At 38.8% G+C, this 22,945-nt stretch overlaps 1 protein-coding gene across 1 annotated transcript in view; it reads left to right on the top strand.

The window, feature by feature from the left end:
• LOC134157804 (von Willebrand factor D and EGF domain-containing protein-like) overlaps nt 1-22,945 on the top strand; it is a 199,922-nt gene that overhangs the window by 136,429 nt on the left and 40,548 nt on the right. The window contains 3 exon segments of the mRNA XM_062607159.1: nt 871-1,008; nt 3,010-3,162; nt 5,164-5,328. Of these exon segments, the coding sequence (XP_062463143.1) occupies nt 871-1,008; nt 3,010-3,162; nt 5,164-5,328 (456 nt within the window).

Consider the following 22,945-nt stretch of genomic DNA (forward strand, 5'->3'; position numbering starts at 1 on the left):
CCAGATATAGCCAGACAAGTTTTCTCAAGTGCACAGAGACAGCAGCACTCATACCTGAAGCCTGAAGGAGTTTTTAACAACTTCATACATGATTACTCTGCATCATTTGCTGTTCAGATATTAATTTTAACTTTTGGGTCACCTTACCCTATAGGTATCCATTAACTCATCCAGAGTTGTGAATCTGAATTTCAATTCCTTCAAGGGATATTTAAAACCCTATTTTCCAAATCAGCAATACTCTAGACACATCATTTTGGGTTCAGGTCCTATAGCAGCTTATCTTATGTACACTGGCAGCGTGGCTCAGAGACACTGTGAGAATGTTTCTTCAAATTTTAATTTTAAATAGAAAAAATTGTTTTATAAAAAATCTGATCATTTTGCAAAGTTTAACTTCAGTCAGACTCTATCAGGCTGTTTCACAAGAAGCTACTGGTTATACAAATTAAAATGAATTTGTCATAGAAATGGAAAGTACAGTAAGTCAGTACAAGGTTCTTCCAACCCTAAAGCCAAAATGGTGCCATTCACTGGCTTCTTCAGTATATGACAAAGATCTCCCATAACAAGACACTAAAAGCAGCAGCAAAGATGGCAAATGCAGGGGAAATAATTTATGTAACACGCGTGGTTTTCTACAAGCAACCCTCTCCAATTCAGCACCTCTGATGCCAATAACAACAGTAATAAACAGTGTGATAAAGGTAGGTTTAAGTGAGACAGTGGGGAATTTGGCTCAACCATGAGTGACATACCCTGTAATGAGTTTACAGCTGAGAAGTAAGCCTTAGTGTGTTTCAACATTTGAGCTGAGGAATAAACAGGTAATCTTTCCTGATTATTAACCTCCCCTTTGTTTTACCACAGGGCTTACTTGTCAGGAAGACAGGAATGAATGTGATGAGGGTCTTTGTTTTCCTGGAGTGTCTTGTATGAATACCTTTGGATCATATGCATGTGGAATTTGCCCCAGTGGGATGGAGGGAAATGGTAAAACTTGCAAATGTAAGTGCATGATTTGTTTTAATAGATGAGGGGAAAAAATGGGTTCAATTCTACTTCTATTATCTTTAATTGAGTACTTTGCCACTTCCTTCAAACACAGATCTTTAAATATACAAAGCAGACTATTGTCATGCTATATTAATATGACTAATTGCTAAGTGGTCTATGCTATTTGTCACTACAGTTTAGTTTCATTTTGGTTAGAATAAACATCGTAGATGTTCCAGATGCCAGCTAGATAATTTGCCAAGGACATTCTCCGTGTTTTCCATTGTTTCACTCCTGAATATACCATTCACTAACAAGTACTTGGGGAATACCCCCAGAACTACTTTTGTTTTGGGAGAATGCCGTGTAAGCAGCACGTAGGGTAAGAAGGTCCATGTGCAAATCCTCCACAACCTTTCACCTGTTTCTAAGGTGTGCTTTCGTTAGAGGACACAGTACACAGCTTCTGATCTCATGCTTGGCATAAAATCATGATACAGGTCCCAGCTAGTGAAGGAAATTGCCAGGAACACTTTTACACTTGTTCAGTATTTGGGTGCAACAGACTCTTTAGAAGGGAGACTACAGTGACTCTGTACTCTGATAAGACCTTCCCAGTGCACAGGATGTGACCTACTCACACTCTGCTTCTTTCAGTCATATACAAATAAACCTTGTCGAAGAATAACATTTTGTTGGACAGAAGGAGAGAAATCAACACTTGCAGTGTTTTGCATTATTTTGTTGGTGTTTCCAAAGAAATCTGATAAGCCAAAGATACAGATATTAACTGTGCAGATATTAACTTTTTCTCATATTAACTACTGAAAGGAAAATAAAAGCAAACCAAGAAAACAGATGTAAGAATACTCAGTTGAACCTACAGGATTCTGGCACCAGCAGGACTGCTTTTGTCAGACTGACCAAATTTTCCCTTAATCATATTGCCAAATGTCTGTACTGAATGTTTTCTTTGCTGTATTATTTGGCCACATCAGTTATTTCAAAGTGATTTTGTATCCCTTTCACTAATGCCTGTTTTTGTAGCTAATTTGACTAATGAAGGAAGGATGTACAAAATAATGCCCTTCTTTTAAATATATCAGAAAAGTCATTTCTTCCTTTACAGGTTTTTTTTTTTTTAATTACAGAGAGTTTTCTCTATTTCCAAAATACACATTAGAAGGAATAAACCTGAGGGCTTCCTTGTCCACTCAAAGAGGACAGAAGTCATTCTTTGTGGTTCTGATATACAGAATTAACATAACTACTCATACATCCCTTGCTTATGCAAATATAAAGGCTTCTGGGAGGAAGGAGGAGAAAACTGAAGTAACTTTATAGCTCTTACAGTGGGCCATATCTCATTACATTGTTTAATATCTGTAAGGAGTCTCAGGCTTTATTAAGAGTACAGAATATCCCAATAGTTGCTTAACTTGCAGCATTATCCATGTAGACTTTACAGTCACTAATTCACTCAAGAAGGTATCTTAAAATTATTCAGAAACCAGTAATTTTTAGAGTCTCCACCAATCAGTTTTCCTTTTCACAGGCATGTATACTTTGTACTGTACAAAGTTCGCAGCTGAAGTAACTGAAGACAACAAACATGCACAACATTCTTTCAGACAGAAGCTTTCAAGGAAAGGCAGGAATCAGAGCACAGATCCCAGTGTATAGTATGCAATCTTCATCCAAGTAATGATACTCTCTAATACATGGGAACCTGATGCCTCCTTAGTGCCCTTAGGTCACCCTGCATATTAAGCTTGTCTCCCAAAAAAGTAAAGTTCAATGACTTTGGGCATAGTAGTTTTTTCTATATTTGTGTTGAAGCTTTGCTGTATGTCAGCAGCTGACTCACCTGATTTGCTTTTATTTGCTTGATGGTTGGCTTCCAGAACAAACTTATGTCAGGTTATCTGATTTGCTGTTACTGTTGCTTTTTATCATCAATCACAGCTAAGCTCTAACATCTTGTTTCCTTGTCTTCATGCTTTCTTTTCACAGCTGTGCTTGCTGCTGACATTACAAAAGCTTTAAGCATTGAAAAAGGCAATGGCAAAGGTGACTTCAACAAGACTGAGGTTAAGCAACCACTGCAACTCTTAGAAGCAAAGGGTTCTCCTGTAATTAAGACTTCTAACATAAGTGATAGATCTGGTACGTATACAAGGATATGAACTATTTTTTTTAATTTGCTGCAGTTTACATAGTCAGAAATCATACATTTTACCATCTTAACAGTAAACCTACACTAGCTGTTTATAGTGTATCATAGAAATATAGAGTTAAAAATAAAAACCCCCTTAATTACATCAGACCATGTTTTGTGGTTTAAACCCAGTCAGGCAACTCGTTCACTCACTCCCTCCCCTTCTTTTCCTTCCCCCTACTCCCGGAGGGACAGAGAGGAGAATCGAAAAGAATGCAACTCCCACAGGTTCAGATAAGAACAGTTTAGTAACTAAGGTATAACACAAATCACTACTGCTACCACCAGTAATAATAGTGATAAAGGAAATAACAAGGGAAGAGAATACATCACCTCACCAGCAGGCAACCGATAACTCGGCCCCCTCAGCCCGACCAAGCTCTGACCCATACCTCCTCCAACCCTGCAGTCTCCCAGCCCTTCCAGCTGACTCCCAGTTAGATCCTGGGCATGACGTGCTGTGGTATGGAATACCTCTTTGGTCAGTTTGGGTCAGGTGTCCTGTCTCTGCTTCCTCCCGGCTTCCCCTTCTCTCTGGCAGAGCATGAGGCTCACAAAGTCCTTGGCCAAACCAAAACATCATTGTTATCAGCTCTGTTCCCAGGCCGAAAGTCAAAACACTGCACTGCACCAGCTACCAAGAAGGAGAAAAATGACTGCTACTGCTGAACCCAGGACACCATGGAATGCTGGTAAACAATTTTATGTGGAAGGGAGACATTACAGCAGTAGTAGAGTGGTCAAGCTTAATTAGAAATTGCATCGCTTCTGAAGTAGAACAAAATCACTCTAAATCTGAGGGATCAATGGAAAAACAAGATGAGAAGAATGACAGCTTATGCCAGTTTTCCATAACCAAGAGATGCTGACATTTTATTTCTGTATTTGATGGATCCAGTCCACTGGATTGAGACTGTGGATTGAGTAAGTGAAGATGGATTCTTGAACTACAAACTTAACTGTGGCAGTTTCCCAGAAATGGAGAACTACAGAACTCTCTAACATGGGTGTGCACCCGCATGATACTTACATTGGCCCTGCCCTTATGAGTGTTGCATGTTCAGTTGATGTTCTAATGAAAGCAGGGAGCAGAAAAACTGAGACTACACATATCTGTTGTGTAGGGGCATATGTAAAAGCAAAGATTATATTACTCTCACTCCTTTTTTTCCAATCTGTACTAGGCCAGCCAACACCTAGACAGAACTTGCCTCTTGCAGGTATCCATCATAATGTTGTAGATTAGGTGCAAGATGAAGATTCTTGAGAATCATAATGGAGACCTCACTGGAGGCAAATAAAAAAGATCTACAACCATCATTAAGATTTTATTCATCATCTGTTCTCTGTCTTGACACTATTAAATACTTCACAGGTAGTTCATATACACTTGCTAGTCAGTGACATCATAAGTGATAAAATATACTATCAGTGTTAACTTCTGCACGTAGTTCTAAGATAATTAACACAGTCTTCTGTCATACAAGGTTTGACACATTAAGGATGATTTCTAGATTAGAAACATATGTATTAGTGTGTTTTTAAAGGTAGGTATATGCTCTAAGTTTTGATGATTACCTTCCAATTTTAAAAGACCAAAAGGATGTTGAATAATACAATTTCTCACTCAGTTAATCTTTCACTTATGCTGAAAATTACAGTTTCTATATTATCCATGATAAATGCCAAACAACTTTGAGTAATTAACTTGAAAACATGTAATTAGAGAACTAATAAATCTTGCTTTAATGAGAAACAGCTGTTCTGTTACACTGTGCCTACAGGACATTCTCATGTTTGGCTCAAGGTTTGGGAACATTTTGCATTAATTAGACTTTCATATAATAAAAGCAGTTAGAAAGCTTTAGCTGGACTCAGGCAGTCACTGTTTAATTTTACATAAAATAAGAAATTAGAAATAAACATGCTTGAACTTCCTTCTCTTTTAGGCCATGCAGCACAACTGTCACATATTACTACCTGTGCCAACAGGCCATGTTTTCCTGGAGTATTCTGCTTTGATCGGAAACCCCCTTACATTGGCTATGTCTGCGGACGATGTCCAGCTGGGTTTTTCGGAAATGGTTGAACCTGTACCAAAGTCCCCAGATCAGGTACTTTCTCATTTTTAGAATATTAAAAAGGTTTTGCATACAAAGGCTGTAAGAAAATATAAACTAACATGGCATTACAACATAGTATATTTTATAATCAATCACTGAAAAGTGAACTTCTTTCACTCTTGCCTGACAAGCAGTTGGCAGGTCTTATTTCAGTATTACCTGGCTCTGAGAGTCGAAATTCAATAGACTAACCATGTTGTTTGCCACTAGGGAGCAGATGGTATGAATCACCAAAGCTATACTTCTGCCACAGCATTGGCATAGGATTTCAAAACATGAGTATCACTCTGCTTTCCTTCGTTCCTAATTCTTTTGCTGCAAGGCATTTTTTCCCCAAAGTGACTGTGAAGATGATAATAAACAAAGTTTCATGCAAGAACAACTATACCAACAACTAAAGGCAACAGATAATTAAAGCATTTCAACAGTATTGTTCATAGCCTGAGCAATAATCTTCCTTAAGGAGCTCTGAAACTCAGGTAGTCTCATTAATCTCTGAGGCCTGATCATTAGAAGAGGTCTTCTGCTGCAAGAACGAAAAGCTGGGTGCTGACCTCAGGCAGAAAGTGGCAATGTCATAGCAACCACCGATCAGTCACCTGATCCTGATCTTCCGCAATGAAATTCTCCTAATTCAGCGTATGGTTCCCTAGGGACAGTCTGGATGGTTTTCCCCTTTTTACTGCATAGAGTGATTTGCATAGAGAATTCATGTTTATTCCTTAATAACAGTAGCTATTAGATCAGATTCCTTGGTTTTCATCTAAACCTTTTTCTTAAATATTTAAGACAGACTGGCTTGAAACCTCTCAAATTATTTTCCAACTTGCTACACTTGACAAACCCACCTTTACTTTCCATTCTGTGTCCAAATCAATGACTGTTCCCTTGGTGTTGTATTTTAATGCATGCTATCAAAGCAAAAGTAATTTTACTGCTTACTGTAGGTATCATCCAATCTCTTTGAACTATAAATTGATTTTAGCCAGTTCTCTGAATCTAAAGGTCACAAAAATAAACCCAACTTTTTTCTTTCTCTAGCAATGAGGACAAAGTATTACAAAGTCTGTCAGAGACACTAAGTCAGCTATCAACTCTTCTGTAACTTGGAGCTGTAAAAGCAGTTGAGAAGAAGAAGAAATCATTGTTCATATAAATAAACTAAGGTTTCTATTCTTGCCCAAAGCTACACCTTGTCATTAATGGGATAATCGAATATGCGTTGAACACCCTAAAGGGCATTTAAATGCTGTTGAGTAGAACAGATAGTCTACAGCTGTAAGTATTGGTACAGTAAATCAGACAAACTTACATCATGCTTATATAAACATTAACCAATAAATTTGTTTATGTTCTAAAAAAGGGAAGCGTAGATAGTAGTTGCCATTTACTGTGATTCACAGTGTCATACACAGCTCCAGGCAAGTTTTAAGAAATATCCCACGTATCAGGATCTGAAAATAATATATACTTCTTTCAAAAGCAAGCAGTATATCAGAGGCTGAGGATTTGGTTTTCCTCTCAAATACGCAAATTGAGTCCAGGACTTCATGCTGCAAATGTAGCCATGCAACCAATTTGAGCATTCTGGGGAGCAAATAAAGAGAATTTTTTGTTGTTCTTCCATCAGAACCTTATATTCACTCATGTGAATTATATCACAATATAAACAACGAGAATCTTGTGCCTCAAGGTGAAACAAGAGTAGTCATTTGTTTTAATATTTAGAAATTAAAGCAATTGTTGCAGCTGTATGAGTGTCCTAATTTATGACCAAAATGATCAGTTTAGCTTTTACTCATGTGCTTTGCTAGTTGAAGTACTGTGTAGCATCAATGATTAAAAGATTTCAGACAAAAAAATATTGGATTTTCAATTAAATTTATGTACAGTTATGGATTATGATTATTGTAAATCCTCCCTGTTAGAATAATAGCTTCTATCCCTGGTAACTTATGCTATCAGTCTTCAAATGAAACAGAACAAATCTCTTTCAGCTTACTATGGTGCTTGTGAAAATCCTGAGATTATGTGCCACTTCTTTCTAACTCCAGTAATTTTAATCTGAAAATACTCTTGATAATCCCTATTTTGTACTTTTATTGGCTACTTTTGTCCTGAAGTTATACTCAATTGTTGTGATTTAAGGATTAAAGGATAAGTATTTTTTCATAAAGAAACAACAACATACTGAGCAGAAAACATATGCCGGAAAATAACTGTTTACTATATGTTTGATGAGCTGCATGCAGAAGTCCTTCAAATTTGATTTATAATCAGCAAAGTACCATTTCCTCAGCATTGATATGTGACAGGTATTAATTTTTTGATGTAGCTGAATTACTGCAAACTGTGTAACTCCACAAATAAGTTTCTGAGCTGTATTTACCTGCTCTGCCAAGAAAGCAGGGCCTCATTCTATTCTCACTAATAAGTGCTTTACCTGGTTTGTATCAGTATTCTGTACTGTTTAAATTAACCAGACGTAGTTGCAATTGTTCTTGAAGTACATCAGGTTAGTCTTAAGGAAAAACATTATCAGTATCAAAGCTGGTATGGAGTTTGATATATAAATGAAAATTATTATTTTTAAAAACACATTCTTGTATCAGAAACAAAAAAAAAAAAAAACCTGTTTCTCTCTCTTCAAAATCCATGAAGTCCCTTAATTTTGCTGGAGTTCCAATAAAGAGGAAAGTGTAAGGACTTTAAAGCTGTCCAAGCTTCCCTGGGCACATTTCACATTTGTATAAAATACCTGTTACCTTTTTGTTAGAAGAGGCAGATCTATTAAATCAAACCATACAGTATCATTGGTCATATTCTTGGCACAAAGAAAATGAATATATCCTAATGGGAGATGCTGCTGATGTTACTGGATGTTGTAATATTACCTCTTGTCAGACACTACTGGTATTTCTCTAGACTGGTTTCATCACTCACAGTCACAGAGATACCCATCTGTTTGCATTTCCTTTAGCAGATTAGAAAGGTTGGTGCCATCACAAAAGATTTATTTTTTTCCTATTAGTAAATCAGCAATTTTACTGGACAAAGCAGTGCCATATCCATCACCGATAAATGATTGTTCAGAGCAAGCTCTTTCTGCCTTTCCTGGTTTAGGGAGCCAAAGATCAAGGGAGAGATTATTTTATGATCTCTGTAATAGAGTTCTGCTTTTCCATGCTGAAAACCACCGCTAGCTCTCCTGCCATAGCAGTTAATTTGCAGTGTTCTAGACATCTGGCACTTGATATATTTTTGTATAAGCCAGCTATTTGTTATGTTTATGTACTTTATGTTTTACACTACTCCAGTATCTTCATCGTGCTTTTGAATTCACTTTGATTTTACATCAGAGAGATCTCTGTGACCTTCTCATTTGCACCACTGTCAGATCAACAACAAGGCGTGGATATAAAAGGAGAATAAAATTAAAAGATTAGAATTAAAAGAATGTGTGTGTTTAAACACATAGTGCTCAGTCTAACACCAGAGAAACATAATAGTCTTAAATTTTACATTCTTAACTTTTAAGTTTGAAATTACTGCTGTCGTTATTGGCACTCATCATCCCAGAAATAAATCCAGTAAGAGCTTTGGTCACCAACCCAAGGTTTCATCTCTGGGGCTCACTGCAGCAGTAGGGACCTCTTAACTGCTAGAACTAATACAATGATTTTGCTTCAGGAAATGACTGAAGAACATAATGGTCTCCTTTCATCTCTTATCTAACAGAATGGGTAAATTTGCATTAAAAAGATCAAGGCCCAGATTCCAGTCTCACACCAATGTAAATCATAAGCAATTTCATTAAATAAATAGCATTACTCTGAGTAAGTCAAGCACTGTTCCTGGAAGACACATCTTAAAATCTGTTAAAGCAGCCACATTACACACAGAACTTTTAAAAACAAAATCCGTATATACTAATAGGTGTAGATAAAATGCATATACTTTTCAGCATTCAGAGGGTGTTTTGCAATGAGTAACTAACCAGCCTTGACATCGTTTATGCAGTGAGTTTCAAGGCCTACTTGAAGGCAGGAATATTTTGATGTGCAATCATTAGCTATGAAGTTGTCTGAGATTCTTGCAAAGAAGGCATAACAGAAATACCAAATAAATAGTAAATAATACTCTGATTTGCCTCTGTGTTGTAATACCTCCCAGCTATTCTCGTGGGCTCCAAAACAGGGAAGTATTGCATTCCAATGTTGTGCCTTCCAGCTCCTAGCTCTGACTCAAGCCATCAAAACTCTGCCCACAATTCATTTTTGGAATTTATGCTGGAAGTTGGAAATCCCTTTTGTAAACTGTTTTAGTGTTTCTAGATTGTGCATTTCAGGACAAAATGTACATTTTTTCCAGACTGACCAGTTATGATGTAAGGACATCTCCTTCAAGGGGTACGTGATGAAATGGCATCTGAAGTGGGGTTAGAAATGCCACACAAAGGCATTCCATATAAATTAGGTCTCATGAAAGACAGTTTTGCAAATGGTACACCAGTAATGTTTGCACAAGGCTGGGATAAGCCTGGCATTTTGAACATAAGCTGTGACCCTTTCCTGCCCTCTGAGTTTGTAATTGCCACTGAATATCCACTCATGTACTTGTCAAGATAGAAAGGGAATCTGAGAGTCCTTCCAATGGCTTCTCCTCCTTAGGGATACCTAATAAAATATTAAGTATTTTCAGAAAAATAACCACAGAAGCCTGTAGTGTATATGCTATGACCCAAGCATAACAACTAAAGTAGGCACGGTGGGAAGAATATGTTTACATAATTTTAGAGATAAATGGTTTCCAGCTTCACTGATCCATATACTCTGTCAATCCAGAATTTGTTAAGTACTTCCAATACAGATGATATATTTAGGAAATTATGTAGCTCAGCAATAGAAGACCAATGAAGCCCAAGCCATAAAACCACTAGGGAAGAGGAGTCAGCTATGTGCCATGAATAATATTTACACTCAATCAGAACATCAAGAACAGATTACATTTCTCTCCTACCAAGAATGTGCCACCTTTTGCTTAAGCAATCACTGTGCCATCATGACTTTTAAGTGATAATAACAACTCAATCTCCAACAAATAATATATGGAGGATATAGGCCCTGTAGTTTTTTACACTGACAGAATAGAGAGCAAGATTATCTCCTCTTAAAATTTTCCACATCATTTAATCATGTAGCTATAACAGCACACAAGTTTTAAAGATAGCCAACCCTATTTTCACAAATTTGGTAAGATTGCTGTTTTGTTAAAGACACTCAGAAGCCCTTTAAGACTGTAAGTAAGTCAGACCGGATCGATATCCTGACATCATTAAGGCAACACCAGAGTTTTGCCACTAACTGCAAAAGTAAAGAATGAATTGAAGAAGAAGGATTCATAAGCAATGCAAAGCAGAGTACAGTAGAGGGGGTAAAAATAGGTATGAAATACACAGAGTCATCACTGTTGAGGGCAAATTTTGAAGTAGCTCCTTCTTGATGTTATTGATGACCAGGTACTTATAGATGTAGTGGCACCCACTTCACTGGGTTTGTTTGCAGAATAAGGTGATGTTCACTGCCAAACCATGTGAACCTTGCCCCCCAAATTGCACATCAAATGTATAGAGCTAGTTCATATCTGAAGGGACACAGCAACAACCCATTGCTAACACAAGACAACTGATCCTCTGGGACACAGGAGGAAATTCTCTCATGCTGTTAATTCATTAGATTAAGAAGTTTATAGAATCATAGAATAGTCCAGGTTGGATGGGACCTCGAAAGATCCTCTGGTCCAGAAAGACCCCAGGATCTTTCTGGATCCTCGGGTCCAGAAAGATCCCTCTGGATCCAGAGGATCCAGAAAAGATCCTCTATTTCTCAAAGATAATTTATCTCATATATTCTGATAAAAATATAAAATACTTGTTCTTATTTCTATAGGACAAAGGGCTAGAACCATATACTGGCGAGTGCCACCAGAGCTCTCTGATCTGTAAGTGGTGGAAGAGCTGATAAATCTTCTATATTACTAAAAAGTACAGTTCTCTAAGTTTCTCCATACTAATGCCCATTGCTTACAGTACTTACAGGATATTGTCTTTCAAATCTCAGATTTGAATCAAGCTACTGGTTTATGGAATTTTAAATTCATTTTAAGCTAATGTAATAGGTAATCCTTAGGTAATCCTTAAACCTTCATCCTTCCTTATCCCCCAAATGCCTCTGGTGAGTTCATAACTTACCCTTTATATTTGTTTGAATGCAAAAATTAAAGGGGGGGACCTGTTACTTTCTTCATAGTTATCATTTTACAACATTGAATCCATGAGTGACTTTGGTTGGCTTCAAAATTCTTAATTCATTAGAAGCAATAATTTCCATAAGACAGTCTCAGAGCCTAAGAGAGAAAATCAAACCCAATACCATTCCTAGCTGAAGTTCCACTACCAAATGTCTCTACTTGCTCATCCTAATACTCCTGCAAAGAGAAAACCACAAACATGAAGGCAAGTCCCATGACTGTTCTCAACATAGAATCATAGAATCATAAAATAGTTAGAGTTGGAAAGGACCTTAAGATCATCTAGCTCCAACCCCTATGCCATGGGCAGGGACACCTCACACTAAACCATCTCACCCAAGGCTCTGTGCAACCTGGTCTTGAACACCGCCAGGGATGGAGCATTCACAACTTCCCTGGGCAACCCATTCCAGTGCCTCACCACTCTTACAGTAAAGAACTTCTTCCTTATATCCAATCTAAACTTCCCCTGTTTAAGTTTTAACCCATTACCCCTTGTCCTATCACTACAGTCCCTAATGAAGAGTCCCTCCACAGCATCCCTTTAGGCCCCCTTCAGATACCGGAAGGCTGCTATGAGGTCTCCACGCAGCCTTCTCCAGGCTGAACAGCCCCAACTTTCTCAGCCTGTCTTCATAGGGGAGGTGCTCCAGTCCCCTGATCATCCTCGTGGCCCTCCTCTGGATTTGTTCCAACAGTTCCATGTCCTTTGTATGTTGAGGACACCAGAACTGCACACAATACTCCAAGTGAGGTCTCATGAGAACAGAGTAGAGTGGCAGGATCACCTCCTTCGACCTGCTGGTCACGCTCCTTTTGATGCAGCCCGGGATCTGGTTGGTTTTCTGGACTGCAAGCACACACTGAAGCCAGCTCATGTTCAGTTTCTCATTGACCGACACCCCCAAATCCTTCTCTGCAGGGCTGCTCTGAATCTCTTCTCTGCCCAACCTGTAGCTGTGCCTGGGATTGCTCTGACCCAGGTGTAGGACCTTGCACTTGTCATGGTTAAACTTCATGAGGTTGGCATCAGCCCACCTCACAAGCATGTCAAGGTCCCTCTGGATGTCATTCCTTCCCTCCAGGGTATCAACCGAACCACACAGCTTGGTGTCATCGGCAAACTTGCTGAGGGTGCACTCAATCCCACTGTCCATGTCAGTGACAAAGTTGTTGAACAAGACTGGTCCCAACACCGATCCCTGAGGGACACCACTCATTACTGGTCTCCAGCTGCACATTGAGCCATTGACCACAACTCTTTACATGCAGCCATCCAGCCAGTTCTTTATCCACCGAGTGGTCCACCTCTCAAATTGATGTCTCTCCCATTGTCCTGGGTTCAGCAGTAGCAGTCATGTTTCTCCTTGGTAGCTGGTGCAGTGCAGTGTTTTGACTTTCGGCCTGGGAACAGAGCTGATAACAATGATGTTTTGGTTTGGCCAAGGACTTTGTGAGCCTCATGCTCTGCCAGGGAGGAAGGGAAGCCAGGAGGAAGCAGAGACAGGACACCTGACCCCAGCTAGCCAAAGAGGTATTCCATACCACAGCACGTAATGCCCAGGATGTAACTGGGAGTGAGCCGGAAGGGCTGTGAGACTGCAGGGTTGGAGGAGGTATCGGTCGGTGCTTGGTCGGGCCTGGGGGGCAAGTTATCAGTTGGCTGGTGGTGAGGTGTTGTATTCTCTTCCCTTGTTATTTCCTTTATCATTATTATCTTTGGTGGTAGCAGTAGTGATTTGTGTTATACCTTAGTTACTAAACTGTTCTTATCTGAACCTGTGGGAGTTGCACTCTTTTTGACTCTCCGGCCCTCCGGGAGCAGGGGGAGGGCAAGAAGAGGGGATCCTCGATTGTTGTCAGCCCGGCACCACTCACTGGGAGTGAGTGAACAAGTTGCCTGACTGGGTTTAAACCACGACACCCATTTAGAGACAAGGATGTTGTGCGGGACAGTATCAAATGCTTTGCACAAGTCCAGGTAGATGACATCAACTGCTCTACCCCTGTCCATCAGTTCTGTAGCCCATCATAGAAGGCCACCAAATTGGTCAGGCAGGATTTCCCCTTAGGGAAGCCATGCTGGCTGTCACCAAGCACCTTGTTGTTTTTCATGTGCCTTAGCATGCCTTCCAGGAGAATCTGCCCCAAGATTTTGCCAGGCACAGAGGTGAGACTGACTGGTCTGTAATTCACTGGATCATCCATTTTCTCTTCTTGAACATGGGGGTTATATTTGCCTTTTTCCACTCATCGGGAACTTCACCTGACTGCCATGATTTTTCAAATATGATGGCCAGCGGCTTAGCAACTTCATTCACCAGCTCCTTCAGGACCCGCCAATGGATTTCATCAGGTCCCATGAACTTGTTGTGCACATTCAGGTTCCTAAGATCGTCTTGAACCAGATCCTCTCCTACAATGGGCCTGTCTTCATTCTCACAGTCCCTGCATCTGCCTTCCAAGACTTGGGTGGTGTGGTCAGAGCATTTGCCAGTGAAGACTGAGGCAAAGAAATCATTAAGAACCTCAGCCTTCTCCAAAAGCAGGGTAGCCAGTTCTCCTGATAGCTTCCGGAGAGGGGCCACATTGCCCCTAGTCTTTTATTTGCAGTGTACCTATAGAATCCCTGTTAACATCCCTAGCCAAGTTTAATTCTAACTGGGCCTTAGCTTTCCTAACCTGGTCCCTAGCTTCCTGGACAACATCCCTGTATTCTTCCCAGGCCACCTGTCCTTGCTTCTACCTTTTATGAGCCTCTTTTTTCCCTCTAAGTTTCCTCAGCAACTCCTTATCCATCCAAGGAGGTCTCCTGGCCTCCCTGCTGCACTTCCTTCTAGTTGGGATGCAACACTCCTGAGCTTGTAGTAGGTGATCCTTGAATATCAACCAACAGTCTTGGGCCCCCCTGCCCTCTAGGGCTGTATCCCATAGAACCTTACTAAGCAGGTTCCTGAAGAGGCTAAAGTCTGCGCTCTTGAAGGCCAGGTCAGTGAGCTTGCTGCACGCTCTTCTCACTGTCCTGAGGATCTCAAATTCAACCATCTCGTGATCTCTGCATCCAAGGCTGCCCTGGAGCATCACATTTCCAACGAGCCCTTCCCTGTTGGTGAGCACAAGGTCAAGCATGGCACCTCTCCTTGTCGGCTCCTCTATTACTTGCAAAAGGAAGTTGTCTTCCACACAACTGAGGAACATCCTGGATTGCTTGTGCCGGGCTGTACTGTCCCTCCAACAGATGTCAGGGTGGTTGAAGTCCCCCATGAGAACAAGAGCCTGCAAGCGTGAGGCTGTTCCTATCTGTCTGTAAAGTCATGCCACCATGTTCTCATATAGAGAACATGCCACCATAGTATTCAAAGGGCAGAAGTAAGTTTTGTCAAGAGCTGACACCTAAGTTAATAGTGAGCTATAGCTCAGTAACCATACTTCAGGAACTGTTGCAATGTTGCATTAAAAGCATATCCTGTTCAGATGGAATATAAGCACTGAATTCTGCACTAATGCTAGTTAGCTTGGATATAGGGATGTCGAGTTTCCTTCTAAACCACAGCCTGAACTCAATGCACAGTGTTCAGTCTTTATGCACAGCTAAATGGACACATCAGTTATCATAGCTAACTTGCTAGCAATAATGAAAAACTCACTGGTTAAAATAGATACAAATCAACATAACTGAGTAAAAAAATGTGTAACATGACATTTGAAAACTCACTGAAATTCCATGTTTGTTTTTCTTTTTTCCCTATATTAGAAAGAAGCTGTAGATAGTTTTCAACCTAGTCAGTTAAAATTACGGACAATTCCATAAAAATATGATTTCACTGAGGGTATTTATATGTGCTTACATGTTATTAAAATAGATTCATTACTGGTCTTCAGCAAGGCATAGTTCAGATTGTGTCTTGGCTTTCATATGTAAAGTAACTCATTTTAATGTGTTTACAGCTCAAAACAACATAATTATAGTTTTAGACCATTTACTTCTTGAATCGAAAAAAAGGACAATTTCAGTAAAATATTCAAGTTTAAGCTACTTTTTCTTTGAAGCAATATTATGGATTTTCTTTTGAAGAAATGTTATGGACTTTCTTTATAATCTATTATTACAGTTCTAAAGAATTCTACATAGATATTTCAGAGACAATCCACCTTGATTTTGCTTGTTTTGTATATATCTATCAACGTGTTCAAGCTATGACAGAGTCTGAAGACCCATGAAGGAATTATCAGATAAGAACACAGTTTCTGTTAATTTTTCCATCTCTTGCAGTGTTGAGAAGTAAAATATACTGCCAATTCCTGAATAGAAAGTATAATTCAGTTTTATGAACTCTATCTTAATACTGCCTTTGTAGTTGCTGAAATAATTAGAGTTGAAGACTCAAATAATTGGAGAAGGTAGAACACAAAGAGGAGAGGCAAAAGTTCAGACCTGAAAGATGGACAAAGGATAATGAAAGAAAGGAAAATAAAAGTTACAAAGCGACTAAATGGGTGATCCATGATAACCATACTTCTCCTTCGCTTCCTGTTTTGTTAGCTGGATAATCACAGAAAAGGACAAGAACAGCACTTCTAAAACCTGCAGCAGAAAATGGGTTAGGCCTAAGGAACATAAAGAGTATGGAAAGGCATCTACTAACAAAGGAGCAAGAGGAGCAAGGCTCCTGTGCAAGGGGTGAGAGCACAACAAACATGTAGAGTTTTTCCAACCCCTAGGAGAGAACTTTTCAATTAAATTTTGAAATAAACTGGAAGGCAGGAGAGGTGTTTTAGAAAACAGTGTTTGTTTGTAAAAAACATAGCTGGTTTACAAATCTCCATATGCAATCAAAAACACATACTGATAAAGAAAAATATTCATGGAGGGAAAAAAATATGTGTTTGGGGAGCATGCTTTTATCTTTGCAATCAGTAATTCTTACACCATTTTCAAAAACACTGTCTCTGGTGAGTCTGACGTTAACATTTCTATTGAACACTTACAGAAAACATCATAAAAGTAAAAGTAAAAAAATTCAAACAAACAAACAAACAAAAAAATACCAACAAACAGAGTCTGCAGAAAAAGCGCAAAAGACACATTCTTTTCCTCAAAGGCCTATTCTTCTGTACAGCTACCACTGTGTTCATCCCCTTCTTCCCTGTTCTTACACTTTGCCTGTGTATGATGTCTTATCCCAAGAATCTTACTAATCAAAAGCTGATGTATGCCTCCTTGGAATGCAGATACACATATATTACATGAAACATCATCTATTAGGAGAAGTTTCATATTGAAAACTGTTTCATTACTTTCAAACTTGAGTGTCATTTTAGAAATCCAGTTTATATCCCAATACTACTATTATTACTCAGGACACATAGAAAGGAGCCAATCATTTAAAGTTTATGGAGAAATCTGACTTAAATGAATATAAACTAAGGCAGTATTAATGCCCTAACACTTTGGGTTGGTTTTTTTTTCTTAAATTCTGCATTATAAAGCTTTCTATTGAAAAAGTATTCTGAACAGAAACATACTTTGTATGAGGAAAAGGCTACACCTAACCAAAACCTTTCTAAGATATTGTTTTAGTATTTGCTGAGTATGGAAGAGATTATTTTTATGTATTCCTTAACATACCTTAGGTAAGACTGAAAATGGTCTCTGACATGTAGTTGATAATATCATTTCTATGTTCATGAACTGTTTGCTTCCTGACTGAGCATCTCAGAAGCCCCATTTTCTTTAAATGCATCAGTTAATGAATTGAGGTGTCAATTATATTGCTCTGAAAACCTAGAGGCAAAAGAACAGTGGTAGAAACAAATACAAAAGACTAACGCGACATAAGCAAACATGGAGTCTCTTTTTGAGGTAGTATTTTATTGTATATTCATATAGTATTTCAACATCCCAGAACTGGAAAGGTCCTCCTTTATGGCAGAGTCTAGGCCCTATTCCATTTGTGGGAGTCATTTACTCTGAATACAGGGAGATTTGTGAACAAAGTTTAGTGGGTGAGCTGGCTGAAGATCCCAGGTTTTCTCCTCCACTAAAAGCATTGTGCTAGAGCAGAATGATTTTGAATTTCATACACACAAACAAATTTGAGTTGAAAATTATGAATGGTGTTACAGAATTGTCTATGTGCAGCTGCAGCCACATTTGACAAATGAAAGAGTAAGCAGCAAAGGAATGGTTATAATCAGAAGTGGATGTGTGATTCAGACTCCCCAGAATATTCCCTGTTGTTCATGATTTCTGTAGGTGAAGGGGAAGAAAACTGCTCACCAACTAGCAACATCAGCAACACAATTTCGTTTTGTATCAGTCTGAAACATAGTTCAGGGATGCCAAACTAGATGTTCACGTTTTAATTTCGCAGTTAAAGCAAAGAGTAAATTTACCCATCACAGAAGTGCTGGTTTGAGAGCACAGATTTTACTAAGACTGAATGCGCCTGTACAGATGGATACAAGGTGGTGTGACTGCTTTGCTCATGTGCTGACCTGTCTGGATGTAAGGCACACTAGGTCCACAAGCTCTTAGCCCAGCTAGAGCTAAATAGCCTGTCTGGCTCGTTGTGTCTACCTATGCACAGTTAGTGCCTCTCACACAGCTCTACATTCTTCTCAGATTTGTGAATTCCAGATCTGGGCATCTCTCATATAAAATTTTTTACTCCAATCTTCTCTTTTTTTCAAAGTGGGCATTAACTTTTGCCTATGCCTACTTCCAGTGTGGTGTATATTCCTGAATCATAGAATCATAGAATAGTTAGGGTTGGAAAGGACCTTAGGATCATCTATTTCCAACTCCCCTGCCATGGGCAGGGACACCTCACACTAAAGTCTTTTACAATACATTTGACTTTTCAATTTTCAACATAAATTAGTAAAGGATCATGAGCTCTGAACTTATGCTCCCATCTAAATTTATAGTAACATCCCGATTTCAGTGAGTCTTTAAAATGTTTTTGTTTCTATAAAAATAATCCTGGCTCTACACCCTTTGTAAAACTTGGGAAGTAAAAGTACCTCACTTAAAGGAGCTGAGGACTTCATTGTGGGCATTACTGATTGTGATTGTAAGAGAAGAGACAGCTGTGACTAGGAAGTCTAACCAGCACCTGAATGTGGGGAATTTCTGGATGCTGGAGGAAGGGAGAATCAAAGCTGTATTTCTGAATATCTGGGAGAGGGAAGACATAGGGTATGCCTGGATGGCTAAACAGATAATTTAGGAATTAACCACACTCAGACTAGAGAAGAAAGTTATGTCAGAACTTAATAAAATAAAACAGCAGATTAAGAATTGATAGAAAATGAGAATTTCCCTAGAGCTTCCTATTGACAGCTGCTCCATCTTCCTTTTCTCACCAAGTAAATATAGGGGGGAAAAAAGCATTAATGTGGAAAAGTAGAGAAATGGGATGATCCTTGATACTCTGGTAACAAGACTTCTTAGACCAGTGTAATTTTTCTATTCTCTCTTGACATTTTAAATAAGATTTATGTGATGGTAGATGTTTCAAATTTTAAATAATGACCCACATAGTGTAGTATGTCAAAAGAGCATTTCTCTGTTCACATTCTTCTGAATGAGAAATGTGCTAGACAGTATGTACCACTAAATGTTAATAGGTCTAAAACTATACAAATTTTAAATTTATGGAATTGTGTTAATAATGAATTCTTAAACGATTCACAGAATGTTGAAATAGTTGTAACCTGATCAGAATTAAAGGTGAACTGACAGGCAGAAAATGCCACAGTCAGATGACCTTGATAAGGAGAAGGAGCCAATCTCTACCTGAAGAGTAGTCTGGTTTGAAGCACTTTCTTAGATTAAAGGTGAGAGCAGTAGTTGAGAGTACGTGGTGATGCTTATAGTGTCTCCCTCATGTGATTACCTAAAAAGGTTACACTTGCATTTAAAAAACAAAATGTAAATTTGTAACTCTAATAGCTGCAAAGAGGAGCATGGGGATGCAAAGGTAATAAATGCTTAAGTACAGAAGAAACTTAAGCAAGTGTTTGAGGTATCAGCTGCTAATTGTAGGTCAGGATGGGGCTGCCTCGAAGGCTTGGGAAGAAAAGTGTGGAGATGTGCTATGGTAACCAACCTGGTCCACCTTGTCCCAGGCAGAGTATGAAATGTGTACTGCTTCTCTGGAAACACAAATGGTTGGGGTCAGAAGGAGATGTGACTTCTCTTAATTCAAGCCTGGATGTGTCCTTTTTCCAAAGGCTTGCAAATAAAAAAAACCAAAACAACAACAACAGCAAAAAAAAAAAACAAAAAAAAAACAACAAAAAACAAACAATAAAAATACCCCCCACACACACACAAACCACAAACAAACACAAAATACACACACAAACCAAAACCAAAACCAAACTAACAAGCAAACAAAAAAAAAAACAAACACCAGTAACTCAGAAAACAGAAAATATACTAGATGCCTTTTCTGTGTTTCAGAATGTTGATATCTCACCCCGGGTTTAAGAGACTGTTGAGTGCCTTCTCTGTTCGTGAACTGCTGTTTTTACTAGGTTATACAGTCATTTTATTATTTCCAGAATGAACATGATCCTCTTCGACTACAGACATCTACAAGTTCACTATAAAATGCAATTCAAGCGAGAGAAGAAATCAGAATTTGCTGTGCCTTAAGAGCACCATGGTGGCATTGGCAAGCATCATAACCAGTCTCTGGATCATGATTCTTATTTATGAGCTTAGTGCAAGAGGCACAAAATATCTGAAGCATCAGGCAAAACAAAGGCTGTGGTGTTCTCATGGGGGGAACTCCTGCAACACACATATGGAAAGTATCCTGACGTTGAGCTGGATGAGGGATGTTAAAAAACTGTAATGGAAATTTGCTCTCTGTCACCCTTGTTCTAATCTTTCCCAGATAGAGGACAACAGAGAAATCTATCTTCTTGAGGTCTAATCCATCCCTGCATTATTCTGTGCTTTCAGTGGTGTAACTCCATCAATACAAACAGACCTACTGCCCTACACAGCTGGAGCAAAGCAGCAGCTTCTCAATCTCTTATCTACACCTCTGAAAAATAAACCAAATTGTTCCAGTGCTGCACATTTCCCCATTAATATAGGCAGAAATACTGCCATGTAGTGAAAATGTATTCTTGTACTGTTGTATAACCTTGAGCATTTTGCCTTGTCATTTATTTGTTATTTTCATCCAGTCCAGTATGTAATCATACAGTGGCATCACAGAGAAAACCAGGTTTGTGCAATCACAGTTCTGCATTGATAATGGGTTATGCATTTGAAGATATCGATTGACTGCAAGGAAAATAAATTGAAGTAATACAGAATTTAAGAAAGCTACTGACTACAGACAACTGAGTCTGCAGTCTTTTGGTATGATTCTTTGGTTTAGCTTATTTAGATATCTGGAAGACTGCAGACAGAAATTTTCAGGTATTCCAGAAAAAATCTATCATATTCTAATCCTAAAAATTGCACAGTGTCACTGTAAGTAAAAGCTTGAAATAATTAAAGCTGAGAGGACACTAGTTACCACATTTGAATGATGCTAAGATCTTACGAAGTTTGGTGACCTCTGCAGAATGGATGAGGGACCTTGTGCAATATATATCATAATGAGCAACCAAAATGTATCACTACTCTTCATTGGTAGTATTATTTAAGATGGTAAAAATTGCATTATTATAGATACACGCCAACACTATGCTCCTCCTTATGGGGAAGGCTGAAACTTGTTTGCAGGATGGGTATATCACTATATCATCTCATTGAGAAATAACATATCTCCCTTCTGCAAATAGTCAGTCTGATCCCCTAACTATTTAGTAAAATTTAGTTATGAGGGAAACCCATTTAATTGTGATGCAGTGGAAAGAGCTTAAAGTTATAATCAGGTCTTATTTCGGAAATTTGTCAGAGAGGTCATTCAGCCCTTCAGTGTCATTCCTGTTGAATTCTGGTCTCTGGATCAAATTTTCTAAAGGCAGTAAGGATCATCTATTACTGATAATTTTATACAGGGATATTTCTTTCATCTTTCATTAATTTTTAAAAATTATTTGACTGCTCTTATCCTCTCATACTCTTTTTGCTTATGTCCTCACTGCTTCATCATCTCTTTTTTTTCATTCCGTGTACCCCATCATTCATCAGCCTTACTTTGGACAATAAAATCCATGTATTTACCGACTGATGTCCATTGCTTGATCAAATACCATTGTAAAACTCCAAAACATAAGGCTTCGGGGCAAAAAACGCTCACCAGCCACCAAGAGAATGACAACAACTTTGGATGCCAAGACTTTATTTGACCTATTCAACTTTCATTTTGACCATTGCCAAGCATCTTCATCTCTTTCCTTGCTAACTGTGGCTAATTTCTGCATCTGTAAGAGTTTTAAGAAAGTGATTAATATTTATATTTTTTTTAAAAAAGAGGTACATTACATGGGGTTAACCCTAGAACCAAGTGAGGTTTTTTTGTTCAGGATGCAATATATTCCATTTCCTATGGAATGAGTGTGCCAGAACTGGTTAAAAATAGCTTCTCCCATTCATTAGAGTCAGCAGATGGCCATTAATCTTCCTGAAAGTATTGATTCAAACTACTCGTCTCCACTTTCAAGGCCCTTCACAGACTAGCCTCTCCCCATCTATCACCCCTCTTTACACAACTGAAAAGGTGGACTGGCTTTGTAACAAGTGGGTGACAGGTACAAACCAACACTCTCCTACATGCTGTCCCTCACATCTGGAGGGAGTGGTACACAGCATTAGCAAAGCTTTTTCATTTGTCTCTTTTAAATGCTTTCCTAAAACTTTCCTTTGACATAAGGGCTACAAAAGCATTACACAGTTACACACTGGTTAGAGCCTCTTTAGGACACAACCCTTCCAAGGACCATCTTTACATTGTTTAAGTCTCAAGCTCTGGTATCTATCTGTCCCAAACTGCCATGTCTCATCTTACTCCTAGACTGCAAAAGCTTGAATGCAAAGTATCTCCATCATGTACAGTCCAGCGGAACATTTCCCAGCAAGCTATCGCAATATGGACAGTTAATAAGAACCAAATATTAACTTAGGCAGTCAAGACTGCAGGGTGCATAGTGCCAAAATCTCATGGACTAATGTAAGGCAAAATTAGTAAACCAGCATGGCAAGTGTTTTTGCCTGTCTGCAATTTAACCGCTGCAATGTAAGCCCAGTGCTGAACCTCAGAGTAACGTGCAGAACCTCCACTGAGACTTGCTACCTTAGTCTCAATGTTAAGCCAGCATAAACATA

Source organism: Pezoporus occidentalis, unplaced genomic scaffold (genome assembly GCF_034315485.1).
Source record: "Pezoporus occidentalis ecotype Australia unplaced genomic scaffold, CSIRO_AGI_Poc_V1 ctg12, whole genome shotgun sequence".
Classification (NCBI taxonomy): domain Eukaryota; kingdom Metazoa; phylum Chordata; class Aves; order Psittaciformes; family Psittacidae; genus Pezoporus; species Pezoporus occidentalis.